General features: G+C 37.0%; 2 protein-coding genes across 2 annotated transcripts; both read right to left on the bottom strand.

The window, feature by feature from the left end:
- Positions 1–5,095: 5,095 nt before the first annotated feature.
- LOC121048951 (alpha-amylase 3, chloroplastic-like) lies at positions 5,096–11,900 on the bottom strand. The gene is made up of 12 exons (XM_040518629.1): positions 11,779–11,900; positions 11,330–11,442; positions 9,546–9,904; positions 9,226–9,274; positions 8,221–8,830; positions 8,018–8,058; positions 7,587–7,757; positions 6,918–6,991; positions 6,554–6,761; positions 6,170–6,428; positions 5,789–5,945; positions 5,096–5,672 (listed from the first exon to the last, which is right to left on the bottom strand). The coding sequence occupies exons 1-9, from the start codon at positions 11,898–11,900 to the stop codon at positions 6,711–6,713; spliced, it is 1,590 nt and encodes a 529-aa protein (XP_040374563.1). The 3' UTR covers positions 5,096–5,672; positions 5,789–5,945; positions 6,170–6,428; positions 6,554–6,710.
- On the bottom strand, positions 9,852–14,351 carry LOC112196736 (1-aminocyclopropane-1-carboxylate oxidase homolog 1). The gene is made up of 7 exons (XM_024337148.2): positions 13,705–14,351; positions 12,792–13,113; positions 11,507–12,686; positions 11,330–11,392; positions 10,994–11,070; positions 10,210–10,259; positions 9,852–9,904 (listed from the first exon to the last, which is right to left on the bottom strand). The coding sequence occupies exons 1-3, from the start codon at positions 14,301–14,303 to the stop codon at positions 12,429–12,431; spliced, it is 1,179 nt and encodes a 392-aa protein (XP_024192916.1). The 5' UTR covers positions 14,304–14,351; the 3' UTR covers positions 9,852–9,904; positions 10,210–10,259; positions 10,994–11,070; positions 11,330–11,392; positions 11,507–12,428.
- Between the last annotated feature and the right edge of the window lie 5,227 nt (positions 14,352–19,578).

The raw sequence follows: 19,578 nt of genomic DNA, 5'->3' as shown, positions 1-19,578 counted from the left end.
TCCTTGAAAGTCTATAAATTAGGCCAAATCAACCCAAACTAAGATTTAGACCCAAACCCAACTCTAAGTCCAGGTTACTTCTACCATTTTCAATGTCGTCGTTGACCAGGCCACCGTCGACATTATGCTCATCACCTTCGCTACAACTTCCGACGACTGACCCGTCTAGTAAGCCATTGATGAGAGTTCCACACTTTGCACCACCACCAAGACAGCATCTTCACGGTTAAATCTACAGTATTTGCACAATATATCCCACTAAGAAGGAATCGGGAGAAGCCCGATTCCACCACCTCTATTGATTTTGATCTACCCAAATCCATTGTAGTAAATCAATCCTGCGCTTTGTCACCTCCTCGCACCACCAATGTCCTCAGACCAATGCTGCACCCGTAGACCTGTAACTGCCTTGTTGAACTTGTTACCAACAATTCACTGCGATGGCCAAAACCGACTGTCAGCCAAATAGCCACCCTCAAGTATAAGGGGTACAAGTAATAGTATAAGGATTTAAGAAAGGTTATCGAACCCACGAAGATTAGACATTTCACAAGCTAAAGTGTGAACCTAAGAGAGCTAGAATATGCAAATGTACAATAACGAACCTAAAATTACAAGAAAATCTAGGCTCATGGTGAGTATATACAAGATGGAGTAGTGATTTGGTTTTGGTTTTTGAATATAGTTTTGAATTGAAAACAACTAGATGCTCAAATGTAAACTGAATTACTCTAAACTAAACTAGTGATCTAATGGATGGAAGTTATGATTTGGATTATCTACCACTAACCTCCCTTGCAAGTATTGATACAATCAATATGAATGATGCTAAATTAATTAACCAATTTATCTCCTTGCATCCCTCTCGAGTATAACAAAGGACATGCTATTTTTGTGATATCAAGCAACCCTTCTCCGGTGTAGTACTTAACTACTTAAGTCATGGATTTCAATGTGGTTATGTATCTGTTGCATTACCCTAAGTGCATCAAGTTTGGAGATGACGAAATCATGCAAACCAACCAAGCTTATCTCTAAGTGATTGTAATTCACAACCCCTAATGTGCTTTCATGCTTTAACATTCAAAGGTTACCAATCTCTAAACATTATATCATGACATGAAAAACACGCATACTCAAAGTGGCAAAGTCTAAGCATATGTATTCAACTCTAGAACTAGCATCTAGGTATATTAAAGAAAATTGTATAACATCATTTTATAACATCAATCCATACAAGATTGGTTAGGGCTTTCAACCTTAACCCCAACAAAGTAACTACTCACTCATAATCATATAAGTTAGCATCAAATCTATAAAATACATCAAGGTAAATTAATGAGTTAAGAAAAGAATGAACTAGTTGAAGCTTGACAAATTGATGCTAGCTCCTCCTTGATTGCTCCTTGATGGTGGGATGAATGGATTATGAACTTGTTGATAGTGAAGATAAATGGAATGGTTATGAAGATATGATGCTCCTTTGGCTACTCTTGAATAGTAGTAATGGACTTTATGGTGGTGGTGATAGAATTTACATGGTGGAAGATAGTAGTTGTAGTGGTGATGATGGAAGAGATGTAGTATGGGTATTATGGATCGATTTGAATTTTGGGAGGTAGAGATAGAGGTTATGTGGTGGAGGTAGGGAGAGAAAAGAGATGTAATGGGTGATGGTTTGCTTGTAGGGAGATGGGTCCTTAAATAGGGAGAAAGAGTGGTGTGAAAATGGGAGGAGAAGCAAAAGGGAGCAGCTCTAGCCTTGTAAGAAGCAAAGATATGGAGTGTTGGAGTGGGTTTATGAGATAGCCCAAACCCAAAACAGTGAGGTTCTTTTATATTTATATTTGTTTATTTTGGCAGATATAAAACATGAGATATAAAGAATAATAATGTTAATTTTAGGAAATTTGACGCACATTATTAAATTTCATAATAATAAAACAATTGAACAAATTAGACATCAATGATAATTTATTACAAAATATCTAAACTTAAGCAACATTTCTATACTTCTTATTATAAATTGAGTAATTAATACACATTAAGATATAAAACATGAGATATAAAGAATAATAATGTTAATTTTAGGAAATTTGACGCACATTATTAAATTTCATAATAATAAAACAATTGAACAAATTAGACATCAATGATAATTTATTACAAAATATCTAAACTTAAGCAACATTTCTATACTTCTTATTATAAATTGAGTAATTAATACACATTAAGTATTGTTAGTTTTAAATTATTTCTTTATTTTTTTTCTCTACTTCTTGCTGCCATTGATTGAGGGGGGGGGGGGGTGGTCCGGTATTGAACTAAGGCAAGTCTTGTATAGTTTTATGAGGCATATGTAGTTAACTAAGTGAAGATTAGATAAATGGTGGGGGGGGTCGGGACCCCTTCATGATATAAGGTAGTTCCGCCCCTGCTTGTATATTCGACAATATCATTGATAAATATTTCTGGATATTTGGTTCATGAGTTATCTTGTAGGAGCATTGGAGTCATATGTAGTATCATGAGAACTCTCTAGCTAAGCATAGGGTAGTGTTGACATTGTGCAAATTATATATGATGTGCCTATGGTTAATGGCATGATCATCGAGCTTTGAAAGCCAAAGACATAGATAAAGGACATGCAATGGTCGTCCATTATTATTATGGTAATGCATTGGGCTTAGGTAGCCCTAGGCTTGAATAGCCAAGACATAGCTAATGGGTGTGCATTGGCAGCCCATTAATAGTATATTGGGCTTAAGTAGCCCAAGGCTTTGCCATGACATAGCTAACAGGTGTGCAATGCCAGCCCATTTTTATTACATTATATAATTATGTGTTGTTGTCATTGTTTTCGGAAAGATTATCAATCATTGTGTTGATCTTATTTTGTATGGAAGTTACTCGGTAAAGAAATAATTTTACCTTTGTGCTGTTATCCAAAAGAGAATTGTGAAACCATTGTGCTTCATCTATGTTCTGCCAGTAATAATGATTTGGTCCAATTTCAAGATCAGTTCGTTTTAGTTTAGGTCCTAAAACCAAGGGGAAAATGTATGAAAGAGATGAGGTAAAAAAAGGGAAGAAATGATGAGCTATTAAAGAGAGTAGAGTAGAAAAATATGACTAAGGGAGACGGAGAGAGTAGCTAGCTTCCTCGATTGCATGGAAAACAAGCAAAGGAAGAGTGTAGAGATGATTTTGGGTCAGCAAAGTTAAGCGGACAAGCATGAGAGAAATGGTGTGCATGGTGATATCTATTATCCAAAGGATAATAGAATGGATGTAATGATGTTACTCCAACTCCTTGGTCCTCCTTACTCCTCTTTAATTCTGACCGGAAAAGCTATGGTACCACCATAAGCGGTGGTGGGCCGCCATTTGTGGTGGTTCGCCGGAATTCAGAATTCTTTTTGCTTTACATTTGACCATCATTCTTCCTACCTCAAATTCTCAACTTGAAAGCCCCAAAGTTGATGTATTCTTCACTCTTGCAATACTTCAAATCAAATAAGGAAATGATTTAATGAGAGCTAAAATGAGATTGAAAACAAGTTAAATTTCACATTTAGGGAGATATATATATAGATCCTATCCGGAGTGAGACCTCAATCTGAAATTAATCCTATTCAGAGTGAGGCCTCACTCTGAAATTAACATGTGAGGTTGGAGTTTAGGGTCACTTTTCGGTCTCATATCCACATCTCGACCGTTCATTTTTTAGGTACTAATGTATAGATCAGCTCTGCAAAATTTCAGCCAAATTGATGGCCATTAAGGCATTGATAACTGCCTTAAAGTTAGTACGGTTCATGGTGGACAGATTCAGTTCGTCCATTGGTTTAAGTGAGTTAGATACCTTAAAGATCATCAATTTGGTTGAAACTTCGCAGAGATGATTTATATATTAGTACCTAAAAACTGAACGATCGAGATGTGAATATGCGATCGAAAGTAACCATAATCCCTAAAAGCGCACTTTAATTGCAAAGCGAGGTCTCGCTCTGAATAGGATCTATGTGTGTGTGTATAATACACACAAGCCTTCTATGCTAAGGAGGTCCTTAACTTAGCTTAAGGAATGAATTTTCATATTTTTTGACCACTTTTCAATCGTATATTCACATTTTAACCATTCAGTTTTTAGGTATGTATGAGTAGATCACTTCTGCAAATTTTCAGTCAAATTGATGATCATTAAGGCATCCAACTGCAATTTACACGAATGGTTCAGGTTGGACAGATTCGGTTCGTTCTTGTAAATTGCAGTTTTTGATGTCTTAACGATCATCAATTTGACTAAAAATTTGCAGAGATGATCTACTCATATATATCTAAAAACTGAATGGTTAAAATATGAATATGTGATCGAAAAGTAGGTAGTCAAAATATAGAAATCCGTTCCCTTAAGTTAAGGTAAGGACCTCCTTAGTAGAGCAAGATTACACACACAGCGCCGCTTAAGTTTGAAGCCCTCAGAATTTCCTACTCTAACCCTCCAATATATCCTCTTAACCTATTTGTTTTTCTTCATCTTATCTATCACTTATGGAATAAACATCAGTCTCTTGGTTAGAGTTTCTTCGTGAAAATGCTTCAATTAAAAGGGATTCAAATTTGCTCACCACTCAATACAAAACTGTCACGTGTTATAAAACTTAATTATAGTTTATCATGATGTTTTATTAAAAATTTATAGTTTAAGTATTCAATTAATTCTATATGACGTTGTAAGTTTTAATAGAATGATGATATCACCACAAAATAAAAGTTGTGAGCAAATTTCAATCCAATTAAAAGAATCCCAAGGAAAAGCCCAAAGGAGGACCCAAAATAGACCAACAATACAGAAGTCTCTGGGTTAATGTAAACAACATGAGTTCTCTTGCTTAATTGAAATTTTAATTTTGTCGGGGACAGTCAATTTTAAGTATTAACAGTAATTTTTTTTTTTTCAGTCAGAAACTGCTATAAACATAAAATTGAATATGTATATTAAAAGAGTTAGCATTTTGTGAGAAAAAAAAAAATATTTTCCTCACGTAACAATAATTGAGATTTTGAACATCACCGCGATCAAGCAAAAATGTGCCAAATTTCACAATTAAACTAATTTTGCATAAATGAGTTAATCTATTCAGAACAAATTATGTGAGGTAGTACATTCCATCAAGATATTAATGAAACTGCTGCCTCCATCAAGATATTTATCTTATTCAAATCACAACCAAATGTACATTGTGCCAAAATTTTATGTTTTATGCGCAAGAACAAGCCACAAGAGCTTCTATTTGCACCTTCCAATTTTGGCCTCGTTCAAAACTAGCAACAGTGCCCTCGCTTTGCTGCGGGATGAAAATCATAACCATAATGTCTTTTCTTACTCTCAAACTTAAAAGAATGATCTTATCATAGTAGCGTCAAATTTTCTAGAGATTTGCCACCATTACTGCACAAACTTCTTTGGTTGTTTGATGGCTTAGATCTGATTTGATCTAAAGTCTCTTGATCTACCATGCGTTGAGAATCTCCTTTGTTGAAGCTTGATGTATCACCATGTTTTGCTTGATTAATACCATGGTTTTGCACTATTTAAGGAATATATTCAAGAGAGAAATCATTTTGACCCGTAGACTTTCTTGTACTCCAGTGGATGGGTCAACAACCTGTTATTGACAATATTGATATCAGTGATTTGATAACACAGGACAATTGTGACTAATAGATTCAAAATAGAAGGGGGAAAAAAGAAAAAAGGAGCTATTAGGAAAAGTAAGACTACCACACTCTGCAAAAGGTGTTTATAACTGTTCTGTACACTTCTGACTGTACCTCCTCAACATTGACCTCTTCACCATCACTTTCCTTTTTACTAATTAATCCCTCCAAACCCTCTCTTCCCCTCTTGTTTTCAACCCATGAAATCCTGAGTCAAAAAACTTGAAGACAGAACAAATTCAGACCCTTAATGAAGCTCTAAGCTCTCAATTATTTGGCATAAAACCAATTTTCAAACTTTTTCTTACCACAACACATTGTGAAGTATTCTGACAATCAATCCACTCACACACAACAATCAAACCCAAAACAGACCAATTGAATAAAATCCTAACAAACTGTTTCCACAACCAAATGAAAATCAAACTTGGGAAGTTTTGCTCACCTGGGTTTTGGCCAAACCCTAGAAATCTACAGCCTCATGGGGATTTCCACTTTCCCAACTCCTTCCCACTTGAGGAGGCAACAAATACTACAAACCAAACAAAACGAAATTGAAGCTTTTAAACAATTAATCTAAAGTGAAAAACGAATTACCTAAAAACAGAGGAAAAGGGCAAAAATTTTCCCCGGATTTTGCGTCTACTACCAGGAAGAAGAGACGTCACTTCTTGCTCATGGCATCATCGATCTTTGAAGAACACCTGTGAGCATCATGGACAAATTTACTCAAGAAACCAGGAGATCTACATAACTTGAAAATCTAGACAGAAATTGAACACAGCAGCACACAAAATGACCCACAAAACCAAAGTTGTTCATAATTTACCTCTCCATTCATTTCATATGCAAGTAAAACCTCATCTGAATTTGTTGCTTGAATTAATGAAACTGATCAACAGGTTTTGAATCCATTGATGCAAGTGTGGGTCAATGAGCTTTGGGAGAGAGATAGATTCTTGTCATCCTTACGGGCTTCCATTTCTTTAAAATTCAAAAAGTACACCCTCTCTTCTATTGTTCAAAGTAACAGATATCTGACCTCAAAAAATGCATATCAGTCTCTTAATTGCAAAGAAAAATTCAGAAACTGGATGAGTTATATATAGCAAAATAGTAAACGTATAATGTAAGACTTAAATTTCTGCACATGAAAGCATTTACCTCACTACCATTGATAATGAAATACCCACCTTGGTCATAAAGACACTCCCATTGTCCGTCAAGTATTTCTGCGACGATGACTCGAATGGAGCATAACTGAGACCTGATACCAATGCACTACAAATCAGTAAAGCCTCAAATCACTAAGACATTCATGAAAGAAAGTTCAACTTTTTATTTCAAATTTATTTCCTTATGCTTCATATTAATGCAATACCCAGAAACAATGGAGGTTCCATGTGGCCTAGTTACAGCCTATACCATATCTCCATGATCTAATCTTGTTAACTGTTTCCATTAAGGAGTACTGATATCCTAGCTAAATCTATCAAATAGATAGAGATACATGCAAGTATGAATCCATCCCCAAACCAAAATTAGTAGGTACGCAATTAAGCAACTGACCCAATTAACATGGCCAACTTTATAAGATGATGGATCAAGAAGGTGAAGTTGGAATCGCAGCAAGCATGACAATTAAGTCCCCTCCTCTAGGTTCAATCTAGCTATCAATTGCAGTGCTAACTATTACAGGCCATTTGGTCTGGAGTTTGGACCGATGTCATATTGATGGAATTTGAACAACAGGCGAATTTTTAAATCACAAAATTTCAAAGTTATAGTTATTAATTGAATTAATAGTCTACGGTTTCTTTTCTCCCAATACATGAAAACTCAAATTTCTTAATGACTGTTACCTTGTTTCCACTTTTTTGATATAATCTGAGGACGTGTGTCCATATCAAAAACAGCAACCAAAGCTTGATAATTAGATATTCTCTCTCCTTGTCTTTGACTACCTTGATCCTCTGCATCATCATCTCGTAAAAGTCTCATCATCTTTGTTCTTCCAGTTTTTGTTGCCATTACTGTATTCAAAATGAAAAACAAAATGAGATATAAGTTATAGAACTAAGTAAGAAGGTTGGTATCTTATGCATCAGAATGGCTTGTTCGTTTCTTGAAACAGAATGAATTTTATTATCAGCCTTTAAAAATGTTGATGTAAATAAGTACTATCAAAGCTATAAATGATAAAAACTAATAAAATGCTTCCAGTTTAATTCATATTTAGTGTCTTATTTACAAAATCACAGACAAAAATTCACTCTCCTTTGAAAATCCATACCTGGACTGCAACCAGTTGAAAAATTCAATGCCACACCCTGTCTAAAAAACAAAACAGAAATAGTCAGAAAAGTCAACATTACCATAGTTATGCAAATTATAAACTTAACATAATAATTATCCAATGGACTTTAAACTTTCTACCTGAATAACAGTAGTTGATTGAGATACCACTAACTAATCTGTCATAGGGTATTAGGGTACCTGGAGTTCAGATTATACAAATCCGTCGGCATGTACCCTTCAGGCGACACAGAATCTGCAGGGGGTGGTAACCAAATCACAGTGAAACCTAGTGAAGACAATTCAGCAGCTTTATCTTTGAGCTCCATGTACCATCTTCCAGATTTATGAGATTCCCAATTAAAACCTTGGCACAATATTTCAAATCCCGTGCCTGTCCCTGAGGTTATTTTCAGTGCTAATTCTTCAGATTCTGAAATAGCTTCCTCAGTAAATGTGGGAACAGTGCTTCTGAAGATACTATAGGCTTCAGCAGCCAATTTTTCTATTTCTTGAAGAATGCTTTCTTGTGCTTCTTTGGATTTTGTCTTTCGACTCTTCTCAGAGGAAATGCCACTCACCAAGATCCTTATTTCATTTATTATTCCATTGGCATATTCAGTAAAAGAACTTTCATCTATTTCTTCTGCACTTCCCTCATCTACATCAGCACCTTCATATTGATCCTCCTTTGCTGCAGCAGGTGAGTTATTTGCGCTTGAAAGGGGAATGTAGAAGTCATTGCCCTTACATTTCAACCATGTACTTTCACTTAGCTTGAAAACAAAAAGAAATCCTGCAGTTCCTTCTTCTCAAGTAAACAATGCCCAACGTCCATTTGCTCCCTCCTTTTGCTATAGACAGGAACCAAGAAAATAATTTATTAGTTTTGTAAAAAATCTCTTTAAGTAGCCACAATTAACATGTTTTTCAGCTTTTTCTAGACAGCTTCTAATAAAGATGAAAGTAAATGAAGGCTTTCATTAAAGAAATTGTTCCGAGCATGAGGATTCATATAGCCAATACTCAATGCCACTATTCTCTATCACACAATGTATTATAAGTCTTGACACTGAACAAAGTTCTAGTAAAATCTTTACCATGAACCTTTGATCACATGCATGCTCAAAAAAATATTTCCATCCTCTCATTGTCAGATTCCATGACCTTCAGATGACGACGATGAACAATAATCCAAATACAAACCTTTTTCTTTTTTTTGGTAATGAAGTGGAAACCTAAAAAGTGGCACTACCTATGCATGACCAAAGGAGAAAAATATGTACAGAACTCCTTTCCCAGTAATAACTTAATATGTTGTCACGCAGACTTGAGGGAAATTTTCCTTTCCTGAAAAAACAAAAAAAAATTAACCACGGTGTCAGAGCTAGCATATGAGCATATAAAAGAAGTAAACACACACTGTTTATAGGAGAAATAATGGCCAAGTCCAGCCAGCAAAAAAAAAAAAAAGGAATCAAATAAGGGAGGAGAGGTAATAGCAAAGATGATACGATTATACAAACCTGCAATCGGGTTCGCAAAGCCTTATCCTTGAAAACTACTGTTTCTGGCGGATGTGGGGCTGCTGGAATTTCCCATCTTTTAGCATCATCTTTGCAAACTCCCCAGTGAACAACAACAACATGATCAGGTAAATCTGTTTCCAAATATAGAAGATTCTTAGCAGTCTCAGGGCACTTCCTGACAGAAACAGTTACTAAATTCACTACAGCAATTTTTTTTGCGATAGGGAGTTCTTCGTAGAACCCTTCTAGAGATGACGTTTCCTCTTTAGTTCCTCTGGATTCATTACTGCTATTTTTATTTTGGGAGTTTGATGATTCTGCCTTGTAAAATAAGTTGGATAACTTCCCCAAAGCTCCTAGAATGAGAAAGATTTAATGTTTAAACATTGTTGACTAAATAATGATACCAGATTTACATTCCTAAAGACTCTCTAATGGATTCACTAAAATAATTCAATTAATTGAAGACCATAACAAAAAGAATGTTGGAGACAATGTTTCAAAACAGGGTAACGCAACCAATATGAACATGTCTACAATTTTGACCAAAGAGGTGTTCTTGAATATGAACATGTCTATAAACTCGATCAATATTTTTGATAAAAACATGTTACAACTAAACAATCAGTTCACATATGAATTGAAAAAGCAAGAGAATTACCAAGTTGGTCAACTCTGATGACAAAAGTTGATTCAATGGTTCAAGTATAGCTGATAATACAAACAGTAAATTTATCAGTTAGTCATGTATAAACTAAATATAAAAAAAGAAAATCAGCAATGAACTCATTTGGCATGTAATAGTAATAAACTGATAGAGAACACTTTTAGACATATAATAAGTGTGTATGCATTATAACGTCGTTTCAAAATAGGGTTAGAAAAGTAAATAATTGTCCACAACAAATGTACAGATTTCTTCTGACTTTGATAATTAGAAGGATAAATGATGGTTCTTGCCCTTTCTGGAAATGCTAATTTGCATCAACATCTCTGCACCGATATCAGATCTTGCAGACTATCAAGGTTTTAGCCCTCAATAAAAGGTGTTTTTTCTTTTCAGATTTTGTTGTTCACCCAGTGCAGAGACTCAGAGAGAGAGAGAGAGAGAGAGAGAGAGAGAGAGAGGAACGGGGAAGAAGGAGAAGAGAGGGGCAGAGCTCTTAGTCAAACAAAACAATTCTGTTTGGTTTGTAAGTGAAGTCTGCTTGAAAGTTTTATAAAAATTGAATCTTTCAAGGGATCCAACGCCTTTGTTGATATAACAATAGTAGTTAATTAGCAGTGATTAGTTAAAACCATAATGTTCTTCATCCTATAATCTTCAATTTACACTTTTCCACACCCACAGTAACTTAATAACTATGAGCAAGAAGAACAAAACTAAAAAGTTCATAACTTTTTAAACAATAGCATTAATTTCATCAATTGCGCCTACAAATTACCTCCACCCGTAGATTTTTGGCGTCTGCAGCTCCACCATTTTCCCCAATCAACCCAACCAACCGCCTAGAACCTCTATCTGCAATCAATCAATTACAAATTCTTCAGAAGAACCAAACTTTCGAATCAAATACTGGACAGCCAAAACGTAATCAAACCAATCAACCCCCACTCTGTCAATTCAACTCAGAAATGGAAGAAACCAATAAGATTAAACAGACCCAGAACGAAAGTTCAGAGTATTTATGCGAATCTGATCTCAAGCTAAAGCCCCATCAGAACACACACAATTTTCAACTAATCACTTAAAGAAAGAAAAATACAACCAAATACCATACCTGTTCCACTTGTGTTCAACCCAATCTTCTCGTCACAAACTGGACCAATCAAAACGCAAATCACTGAATACAAAACAAAAACGAAGCAAACACCGATTATAACCACTACAAAACTGAAAAACACACATAATGAATTCAAGAAAATCACAACCAATACAAAACAGCAAAGCTCAATACCTCTCTCTTTCTGCCTGCAACGATGAGGGATCAGATCTCTCTCTCTATCTCTAAATCGTTCTAGCACACTTTCAGTCTGAAGCGCTCTCCCTCCCTCCCTCTCTCTCGATGATTCTGGATTCTCGACAAAAAAAAAAACACAAAAACCAAACCATTTCGTAGTTGATATATTAAACAACATTAGGGATTTCACATTTTCACCCACATACCGAACACCTACGTCAATAAAAGCAGGGACAGCTACGTCATTTCCCTCCCCGATCTCAACTCACCACCTCAACTCAGTTTTAATACGCACTCTCCCCAAAAACCCCCCACAGCACTTTTCTGACTCTCCAAAAACACCTGCAGCAATTTTGTGATTCAAACCCAAACCCAAGGACAGCTGGGTCATTTCTCAACGCGGATGAACAATTGAAAATAGTAACCTGAACTCACATTTAGTATATGTATAATTAGTTGGCACCAAGACTCTAATGTAATTTGACTCTATTTTTTCACACCCGTCCCATCTTCCTATCTCCACACCACCCGTTCAGGGAAATCAACTCCTCTAACGAAGTCCTTTTCCTCCTTTGATAATGCCACTTGGCCTCTCCTCAATCGACAAGGTGATTTGTGTCTGTCTGAAATGGTACTATAGGAAGTGGTTTAAGCTCAAGTCTACAAATATAGTTGGAGTTCTAACAATTAACTATTCTTTTTTTTTTTTGGTCGGCAACAATTAACTATTCTAACTATTACAACTAATAACAGAGAAGTAAACAAAATAAATATCTAGTAGCTGAGGGTGATAAGCAGTTGGGGTAGCCAAGCAAGTAAAGCACTCTCCAAAACTGAGTTTTGTGGTTCACGTACACACTCCAATTCGTCTTCAAAATATCAAGGACAGTAATCTCATATATGGTTTCATTATCTAAGTTCAAAGCTTCAAATATTCCAATGCCGAGACACCATTGAGCCCTTTAGTATAGTAGTGCGCAACAAAATCTTTGATGGTGGTCTCTCGGTAAATTGGAGGATTGTTGTCTGACACCAACTCCTTAATTGGCCTATACAACCTGGAAGAATTTTCTGGTGGAAGATGTTGTCTAAAAAAACACGCCACGGAAATTCTTGGACCAACATTTTTGGCCAACACTCTGTGATTGACACTAATGAACTTGTCATTTGAGATTAACTGCACCAAAGCACACACTAATTAATTACAAAATAGTACCCATAAAACTATGATCACCAAATCTAATCGCCAAACGATGTATTAGTAGTTTAACGATTCACTTGCCTGTAACATGTCTCCAAGATTTACAACTAGAGCTCCCCGGACTGGGGTAACATCCACCCACTGATCTTCATGGAGGACGTGGAGGCCACCAATTTGGTCCTGTAGGAGCACTGTGAGGAAGCTACTATCAGAATGATGAGTTGTGCCCATGGTCAATTCTGGTTCAGGGCATGCTGGGTAGTAATGGCCAAGAAAGAATAGGCCCTCTGCGCAGCTCAAGTCCTTCAGGTGGTTGGGATTGAGCCCAAGTGCTTCAGACAATAATTCAAATAAAGTGGCTCCTAAAGCCTTCACTTTTTCCGAGTAATCAAGCATTATATCCCTGCAAAAGTGGTCAATATTCAAGGATTCCAAAGAAAGCTAGTGATAAAATGATAAATGATGCTATCTGATTTATTGACGCACTAATCAACTAGTGGATCATGATTGTAATGGAAATGATGAAATGCTTTTACAATTGATATGTTTGGATAGTATATATATCAAATTAACTTTGAAAAAGACTACTTGTAAATCACATTTAGTGGTGGACCAAAAGAGTGATTTGCATCGACTTTGGGGGTTTGGCTATAGTTGTGAGGAACGGAGGAAATGGACTAGGACTAAGATTATCAATTAACTTAGTGTAATTGTTGAATTATAAATGTGTGGTCAAGGAAGGAAGGGGTTGCAAGTATGCCCTCATAGTCGTCCGGGCCTCAGTAGATTAGTATTTGGGTTTTTAGAAACTCTTTGGGAAATCTCGCTCAATCCGACGCAAAAGGTGTCAAAAAAATCAGGAATTCAAAATTCACCTATTAGATATTGTGTCATATTGCCCATTGATCTTAAGGATGAATCTAAAACTAGAATTTACAGTCTCAGTCAGAACATAACGTACTAATTAAATTATTTCCAAGAGAACATTGAATACCTGCAAACTCTAGGCAACCCTTCAAGACTGGGAGCACGAGGTGCCATAACACATGACAGAGTATCCCTCCAATTAGCTGCAGGCGATTGATAAAGATCAAAATTAGTATTATAATAAACGAGTTTGTTGGTATAGTCCCTTGAATATAATTCCTTCTTCACTTCTTGGTCTTGCTCATGAAATCTCCTTATCCCATCGATCATCTCCTCCAAATCATGGACTGGAATCCCATGGTTGACCACCTGGAAAAACCCCCAACTCTCGCAAGCATGTCGAACTTGTTCGATAACACGAGCACGTACAGCTGGATCTTGGTTGATGCCCTCTAAGCTTATGACTGGGATACTGAAGTTGGAACCATCACAAGGACTGGTTGCTTTGTTGAGCTTCTGTTGTTCATGGATGAAAATCCTTGGTATCTTAGCCAAACCAGCATCTACGAGTCCCTTAACACCAGCTTTTGAGTCGTCTAAAGCCTTCAACTCACTTTTCCTGTCGTAGTTGAATCCATCACTGGAGGTTGTTGTGAGCACCATTTTTGTTTTCTGCAATATTTTTTGTGGGAATGAGAGGGTACTATTTCTTTTGGATAAGATCATGGAAATTAAGCAAAGAGAATTTAGACACGTAGATGATTATTAAACTGTATTGTTCATTAGTGCTTTGCGTTAGACCGTGATGGCGTGATTAGCGCAGGCTGTAATTAAACACAACACCATTCGGGCAACAAGACAGAGGTGGCAAATGGGCCCGATGCGGTCATTTAACTGGACTTCGACATGCTTCGTGCGGTGTTCGGGTCGGTCTATTTATTTTCATGTCGGGTTCGTGCTGAACCATTTAGTTAAACATTAAGTTCAGTTCGGTCCATGATCCAAGCCCATATCATGCCAGGCCGTCCTCGTATCGGGTCATTAAATGGGTCGTGGTCAGGCTTACCCATTATAAAGCACGATTTTAAAATTTTAATTTGAGCAAATAAAAGTTAATTTTATTTAACTATTTAGAAAACTAAAATAAATAAAATTCTACGACATTTTTCTTAATCTTAGCTTTTTAAGATTAATTTTCTAATAATTTTTTATATTCCACTATAAGAAAAAACGAAAGAAAAATAACTCAAAAACATATTGTTTTTAGTATATAATTATGAGATTAATCTTTGATTTTGAAAAAAGATGTCTAATATTCAAATCTCATCATTGTAGTTTTCTAATATTTTTAAAAACAAAATGGCATTTTACGTTTATAACAGGCCGACCAATAATAAGTTGTGCTCGGGCCGTGTCTGGCCCATAACGGGTTCGAGTCGGGTCGGGCGAATTGGCCAATATTCCTAGGCCCAGCCCAACCCACTATTCTAACGTGTTCGGGTCGTGCTGGACCACGAACGGATTTGGATCATACCGGACCTTTACCGTGCTTGTGCTTAGCAGCCTGTTTGCCACCTCTACAAGACACTTTTGCAACATATTGACCTATGTCTATGGACTATTGAATTTTACTTTGGATACATAAATTCTATGAATGGACTCTTGGATACTATAATAAACTAAAGTTGAGTGGTTCCTAATTTTGAATAATATTTAATAATTGTAAGGTTCATTCTTAACTGAACCTTTGATAAATAGTATTTATTTTCTCCTTCTGACACCCAAAAAACAAAAAAAAGGTGTGGATTTCTAAATATTTCTATGGATATATAGCTACTCCTTTGGACCACAAGGCCTGGATGTATGTGTTGTGAACTTGTGGCTAGAGATCTCAATATGTGCTGCAAATTAAGTAGTCCCGTGCGGCCTAGATAAGTTTCAATGTAGTTTTAGGCGGATTAAAAATGTGTTTATGTATTAACTGTTAAAGTAAAATTGAGATTGGAATTGGTCTACTCATTTAATTTCATAGTCCTTTTATATAGAGAGAGAATTACAACAGAAATATCAATTACAATGATGACATTAACTACTGATTGGTCCTTGATCCATGCTGATTGATAGTGATTGCTAATTACTTGATTCTCTCTCCGTCAATCACTTTGATGAAGGCACATAATGTGTTTTTCCTTTAACACTTCCCCTTGTGCCAAGTCAAAGATGAAATGGTGCATGAGTTGTTGCCTCACTAAAAACCTTGCCAAGTAACAATAAAAACCCTGTGGGACAAAAAATACATCTTGGTCGAAGGAAAAGAGCACAACGCATCTTTTACATTTGAGGATGACATGTGTGTGTTAGACTCCCCCTAGCATCTACACCTCCCCCTGATCTTTACATTAATCAAGGGAGCTTGGAAAGTCTTTGCATTCCTATGCTTTTCACATGTTTCTTAAATGTGGCCTTAGGCAATGATTTGATGAACAAATCTGCCACATTCTCCTCAGACCTTACTTGATTCACTTGAATCTTGAGGAGGGTCTGTTGTTGCTGATTGTAGGAAAACTTTGGCGATATGTGTTTTGTATTATCACCCTTGATATATTCTAGCTTCATATGTTTGATGCAAGCTACATTATCTTCATAAATGCAAGTAGGCTCTTCAGTGGTAGAACTCAAACCACTAGTCCCTCGAATATGTGTAATGATAGCTCTTAACCATATACACTCACGAACCGTCTCATGTAGGGCAATGATTTCTGAGTGGTTCGAGGAGGTAGCCACAAGGGTTTGCTTGGTTGATCTCCAAGATATCGATGTGTTCCCAATGGTAAATACATAACCAGTTTGGGAACGACCTTTATGTAGGTCAGAGAGGTACCAGTATCAGCAAAACCGACCAAAACGTCATTTGGCGTTTTAGTGTAGTGAGTGGCACTTTCGCCATCAACATTTCCTTTAGAGATTGCAGTTCCATCTGTGGTCCCTCTTGTCTCTCTGTAGGGAAAGAATAGTCTCAAGTCAATGGTTCCTTTTAGGTATCGAAAATGTTATTGATACCATTCTAGTGACACTGCGTTGGCGCTGAGCTAAATCTAGCTAACAAGTTCACTGAGAATGCAATGTTTGGTCGAGTACATTAGGCTAGGTACAATAATGCGCCTATTGCACTTAGATAGGAAATTTCAGCTCCCAACACCTCTTCGTCATCTTCCTTTGGATGAAATGGATCTTTCCTTGCATCCAAGCTTCGACCGATCATGGGAGTGCTAGTAGGATGCTTTTTGTCCATGTTATATGGCCTGACTTTTGGACATACGCAGACTGGTGGATTAGTATTCCACAAACTCGGTGTTCTAGTTCAAGGCCTAGATAGAATCGAGTTTTCCCAAGATCATTCATCTCAAATTCGGATTTCAAATAGCTCGCGGTTTCTCTTATTTCATCAAGAGTACCTATTATGTTCATATCATCAACATATACAACTACAAATGCAAATCCGGAACTTGTTTTCTTTATGAATACGCAGGGGCATACTTCATCGTTCTTATATCCCTTGCCAATCAAGTATTCACTTAGATGGGTATACCACATCCGCCCGGATTGTTTCATTCCGTAATGTGAGCGTTTCAACTTAATTGCAAACGCACTCTGTGGTTTAGAGTGACTTGACTTGGGTAATGTAAGGCCATCAGGCACTTTCATATATATCTCTGAATCTAGATCCCCATAGAGATATGTAGTAACCACATCCATGAGTTGCATTTCCAGTCATTCGGAAATTAGTAAGCTAACTAAGTAGCGGAACGTTATAACGTCCATTACGGGAGAGTATGTCTCCTCGTAGTCAATTCTAGGGCGTTATGAGAAACCTTGCACCACAAGGCGAGCCTTGTACCTCAGGACTTCATTCTTCTCATTACGCTTTCTGACAAAGGCCCATTTATGTCCTACAGGCTTTACACTTGGTGGAGTTAGCACTACCAGACCAAATACCTGTCTCTTTGTCAGAGAATCTAATTCTGCCTTGATTGCTTCTTTCCATTTAGGCCAATCTGCTCTATGTTGACATTTTACAACAAAGCGTGGTTCGATATCACCGTGCTCTATGATTCCTTGAGCAACAGTATATATCATCAATGTGTATGGAAGATCTTTCTATCAACTCATACGCACTCTCATAATCCTTTGAGATTTCTTTGTTCTCTGGAATCATTTCAAACATCGAAGCATCCTCCAGTATTGATTCATGGACATAACTATAATCAGAGACAATCTCATTAGAGGGATTCTATACATTACTGATTGGTTTGTGCCTTACTCGCCCTCTTCTTCCTTGGGTGAGTGTCAATCGAACCAAGTGGCCTCCCCCTCTTCCTTTGGGGAGCCACGGCCTCAACCACACTTCCACTAAGTGTGGTTGCAGTGCCTCTATCTGCGGCACCGTGCTCCTTGTTGGGGACTTCTAACCTTGCAGGCATATTTGCAGCTGGTATATGTGATCTCATCACTTTTGCGATATCAGTCAACGCATCAAGCATCGAATCTGCTACGTTTTGAAGATCGATTATTCTTTTCACTTCACTTTCACTTTGTGAAGTGAGGGGATCAAAATGAGACAGAGTGGGGACAAATCACAACAATTCCTGTCGTTCCTTTGGAAAATCATTTTTCCTATCTCCCCCTAACGATGGGAAGACAGTCTCATTAAAGTGACAATCCGCAAATCTAGCGGTAAAGACATCGCTTGTCAAGGGTTCCAAATGGGGGATAATTGTTGGGAATTCGTATCCAACATATATACTTAATTGTTTCTAGAGACCCATTTTAGTGCGTTGTGGGGTCGCAATAGGCACATATAGTGGGCAACCAAATATGCGTAAGTGTGAAGTGTCAGACTCATATCTAGTTACCAACTGGTACGCAGAAAGCTGCGTGCAATATTGCATAACCCCAGGCATATATAGGCAGGTTGGTGCGCATAACCAATGCCCTAGCCACCATCTGTAGCTTTTTTATGATGGCTTTTACGAGACCATTTTGTGTATGCACAAGGGGTATAGGATGCTCTACATCGATCCCAATAGACATGCAATAATCATCAAATGCTTTTGATGTAAACTCTCCAGCGTTATCAAGCCTTATAGACTTGATAGGGTGAACAGGGTGGTGAGCCCTTAAACGTATAGTCTGTGCTAGAAGTTTTGCAGCATTTCTTGTGGGCACTAAAGTGACATGTGACCAGTGTGTCAAAGTATCCACCAGAATCATAAATTACTTAAAATGGTCCGCATTCTAGATGGATAGGTCCATAGATATCTCCTTGTATCCTTTGTAAGAATGGAATGGAATGTTTTGTTTTGTATCTTTAGCATAGGAAGGTCTCTATCTTGTTTTTACTAAAGGGCAGGCTTTGCAAAACGAGTGATGTGCCTTTGAAATAGTCAATGAGGCATAATGGGAGGGATGTAGTGCTTCTGGTACTTCAGAAGGCAATGGCTACATTTGAGCAGTACTAGGATCGACACCTTACAGTGTGACTGATTTTTGTCCCATTTTATTTTTCACTCGAAAGAAAGGATGTCCATATGAGTTCGTTAAAATACGGATCATCATGTCATGATTGGGATACCTTAGGCGGTCATGCCAAAGCCTGTATGAGTCAGTGTCCCACATTTCATTGTTGGTGACAACATATGATTCAATGATCCGAATCGTAGTGATGTACAGTCCACTAGATTGACTCATTAGTGTCTCTAAAATGCGTTTCCGTCCACATTCATTAGAGAGAATATAAAGGTATTCACTTCCATTCTCATAGTGTGTTTTTACATGATAACCGTTGGCACGAATATCTTTGAAACTTTAACAAGGTTCGATTAGCTCTTGGTGCATACAGAGCGTTTTTGACTTTAAATATATCTCATATTCGTTAGAGTATTTTTATTTTAGTAGAATGATAATCTTTTCATTCTAATAATTTTTCTCTAGATGTATTACT

The sequence above is a fragment of the Rosa chinensis genome, chromosome 4, assembly GCF_002994745.2.
Source record: "Rosa chinensis cultivar Old Blush chromosome 4, RchiOBHm-V2, whole genome shotgun sequence".
Classification (NCBI taxonomy): domain Eukaryota; kingdom Viridiplantae; phylum Streptophyta; class Magnoliopsida; order Rosales; family Rosaceae; genus Rosa; species Rosa chinensis.
Note: the sequence above shows the minus strand (reverse complement) of the source record. Positions and strands in the feature narration are given on the sequence as shown.

Bases quoted from the DNA above. Each gene is read 5' to 3' on its own strand.
- LOC121048951 (XM_040518629.1), bottom strand. From the start codon at position 11,900: ATGACCCAGCTGTCCTTGGGTTTGGGTTTGAATCACAAAATTGCTGCA. The intron at 8,059-8,220 runs GTACCCTAATAC...TTTGTTTTTTAG, and splicing joins TTGTATAATCTGAACTCCAG to ACAGGGTGTGGCATTGAATT. The intron at 6,992-7,586 runs GTAACAGTCATT...CATTGGTATCAG, and splicing joins ATCAAAAAAGTGGAAACAAG to GTCTCAGTTATGCTCCATTC.
- LOC112196736 (XM_024337148.2), bottom strand. From the start codon at position 14,303: ATGATCTTATCCAAAAGAAATAGTACCCTCTCATTCCCACAAAAAATA. The intron at 13,114-13,704 runs GTATTCAATGTT...CCACTTTTGCAG, and splicing joins GGGTTGCCTAGAGTTTGCAG to GGATATAATGCTTGATTACT. The intron at 12,687-12,791 runs GCAAGTGAATCG...GCTTTGGTGCAG, and splicing joins ATCTTGGAGACATGTTACAG to TTAATCTCAAATGACAAGTT.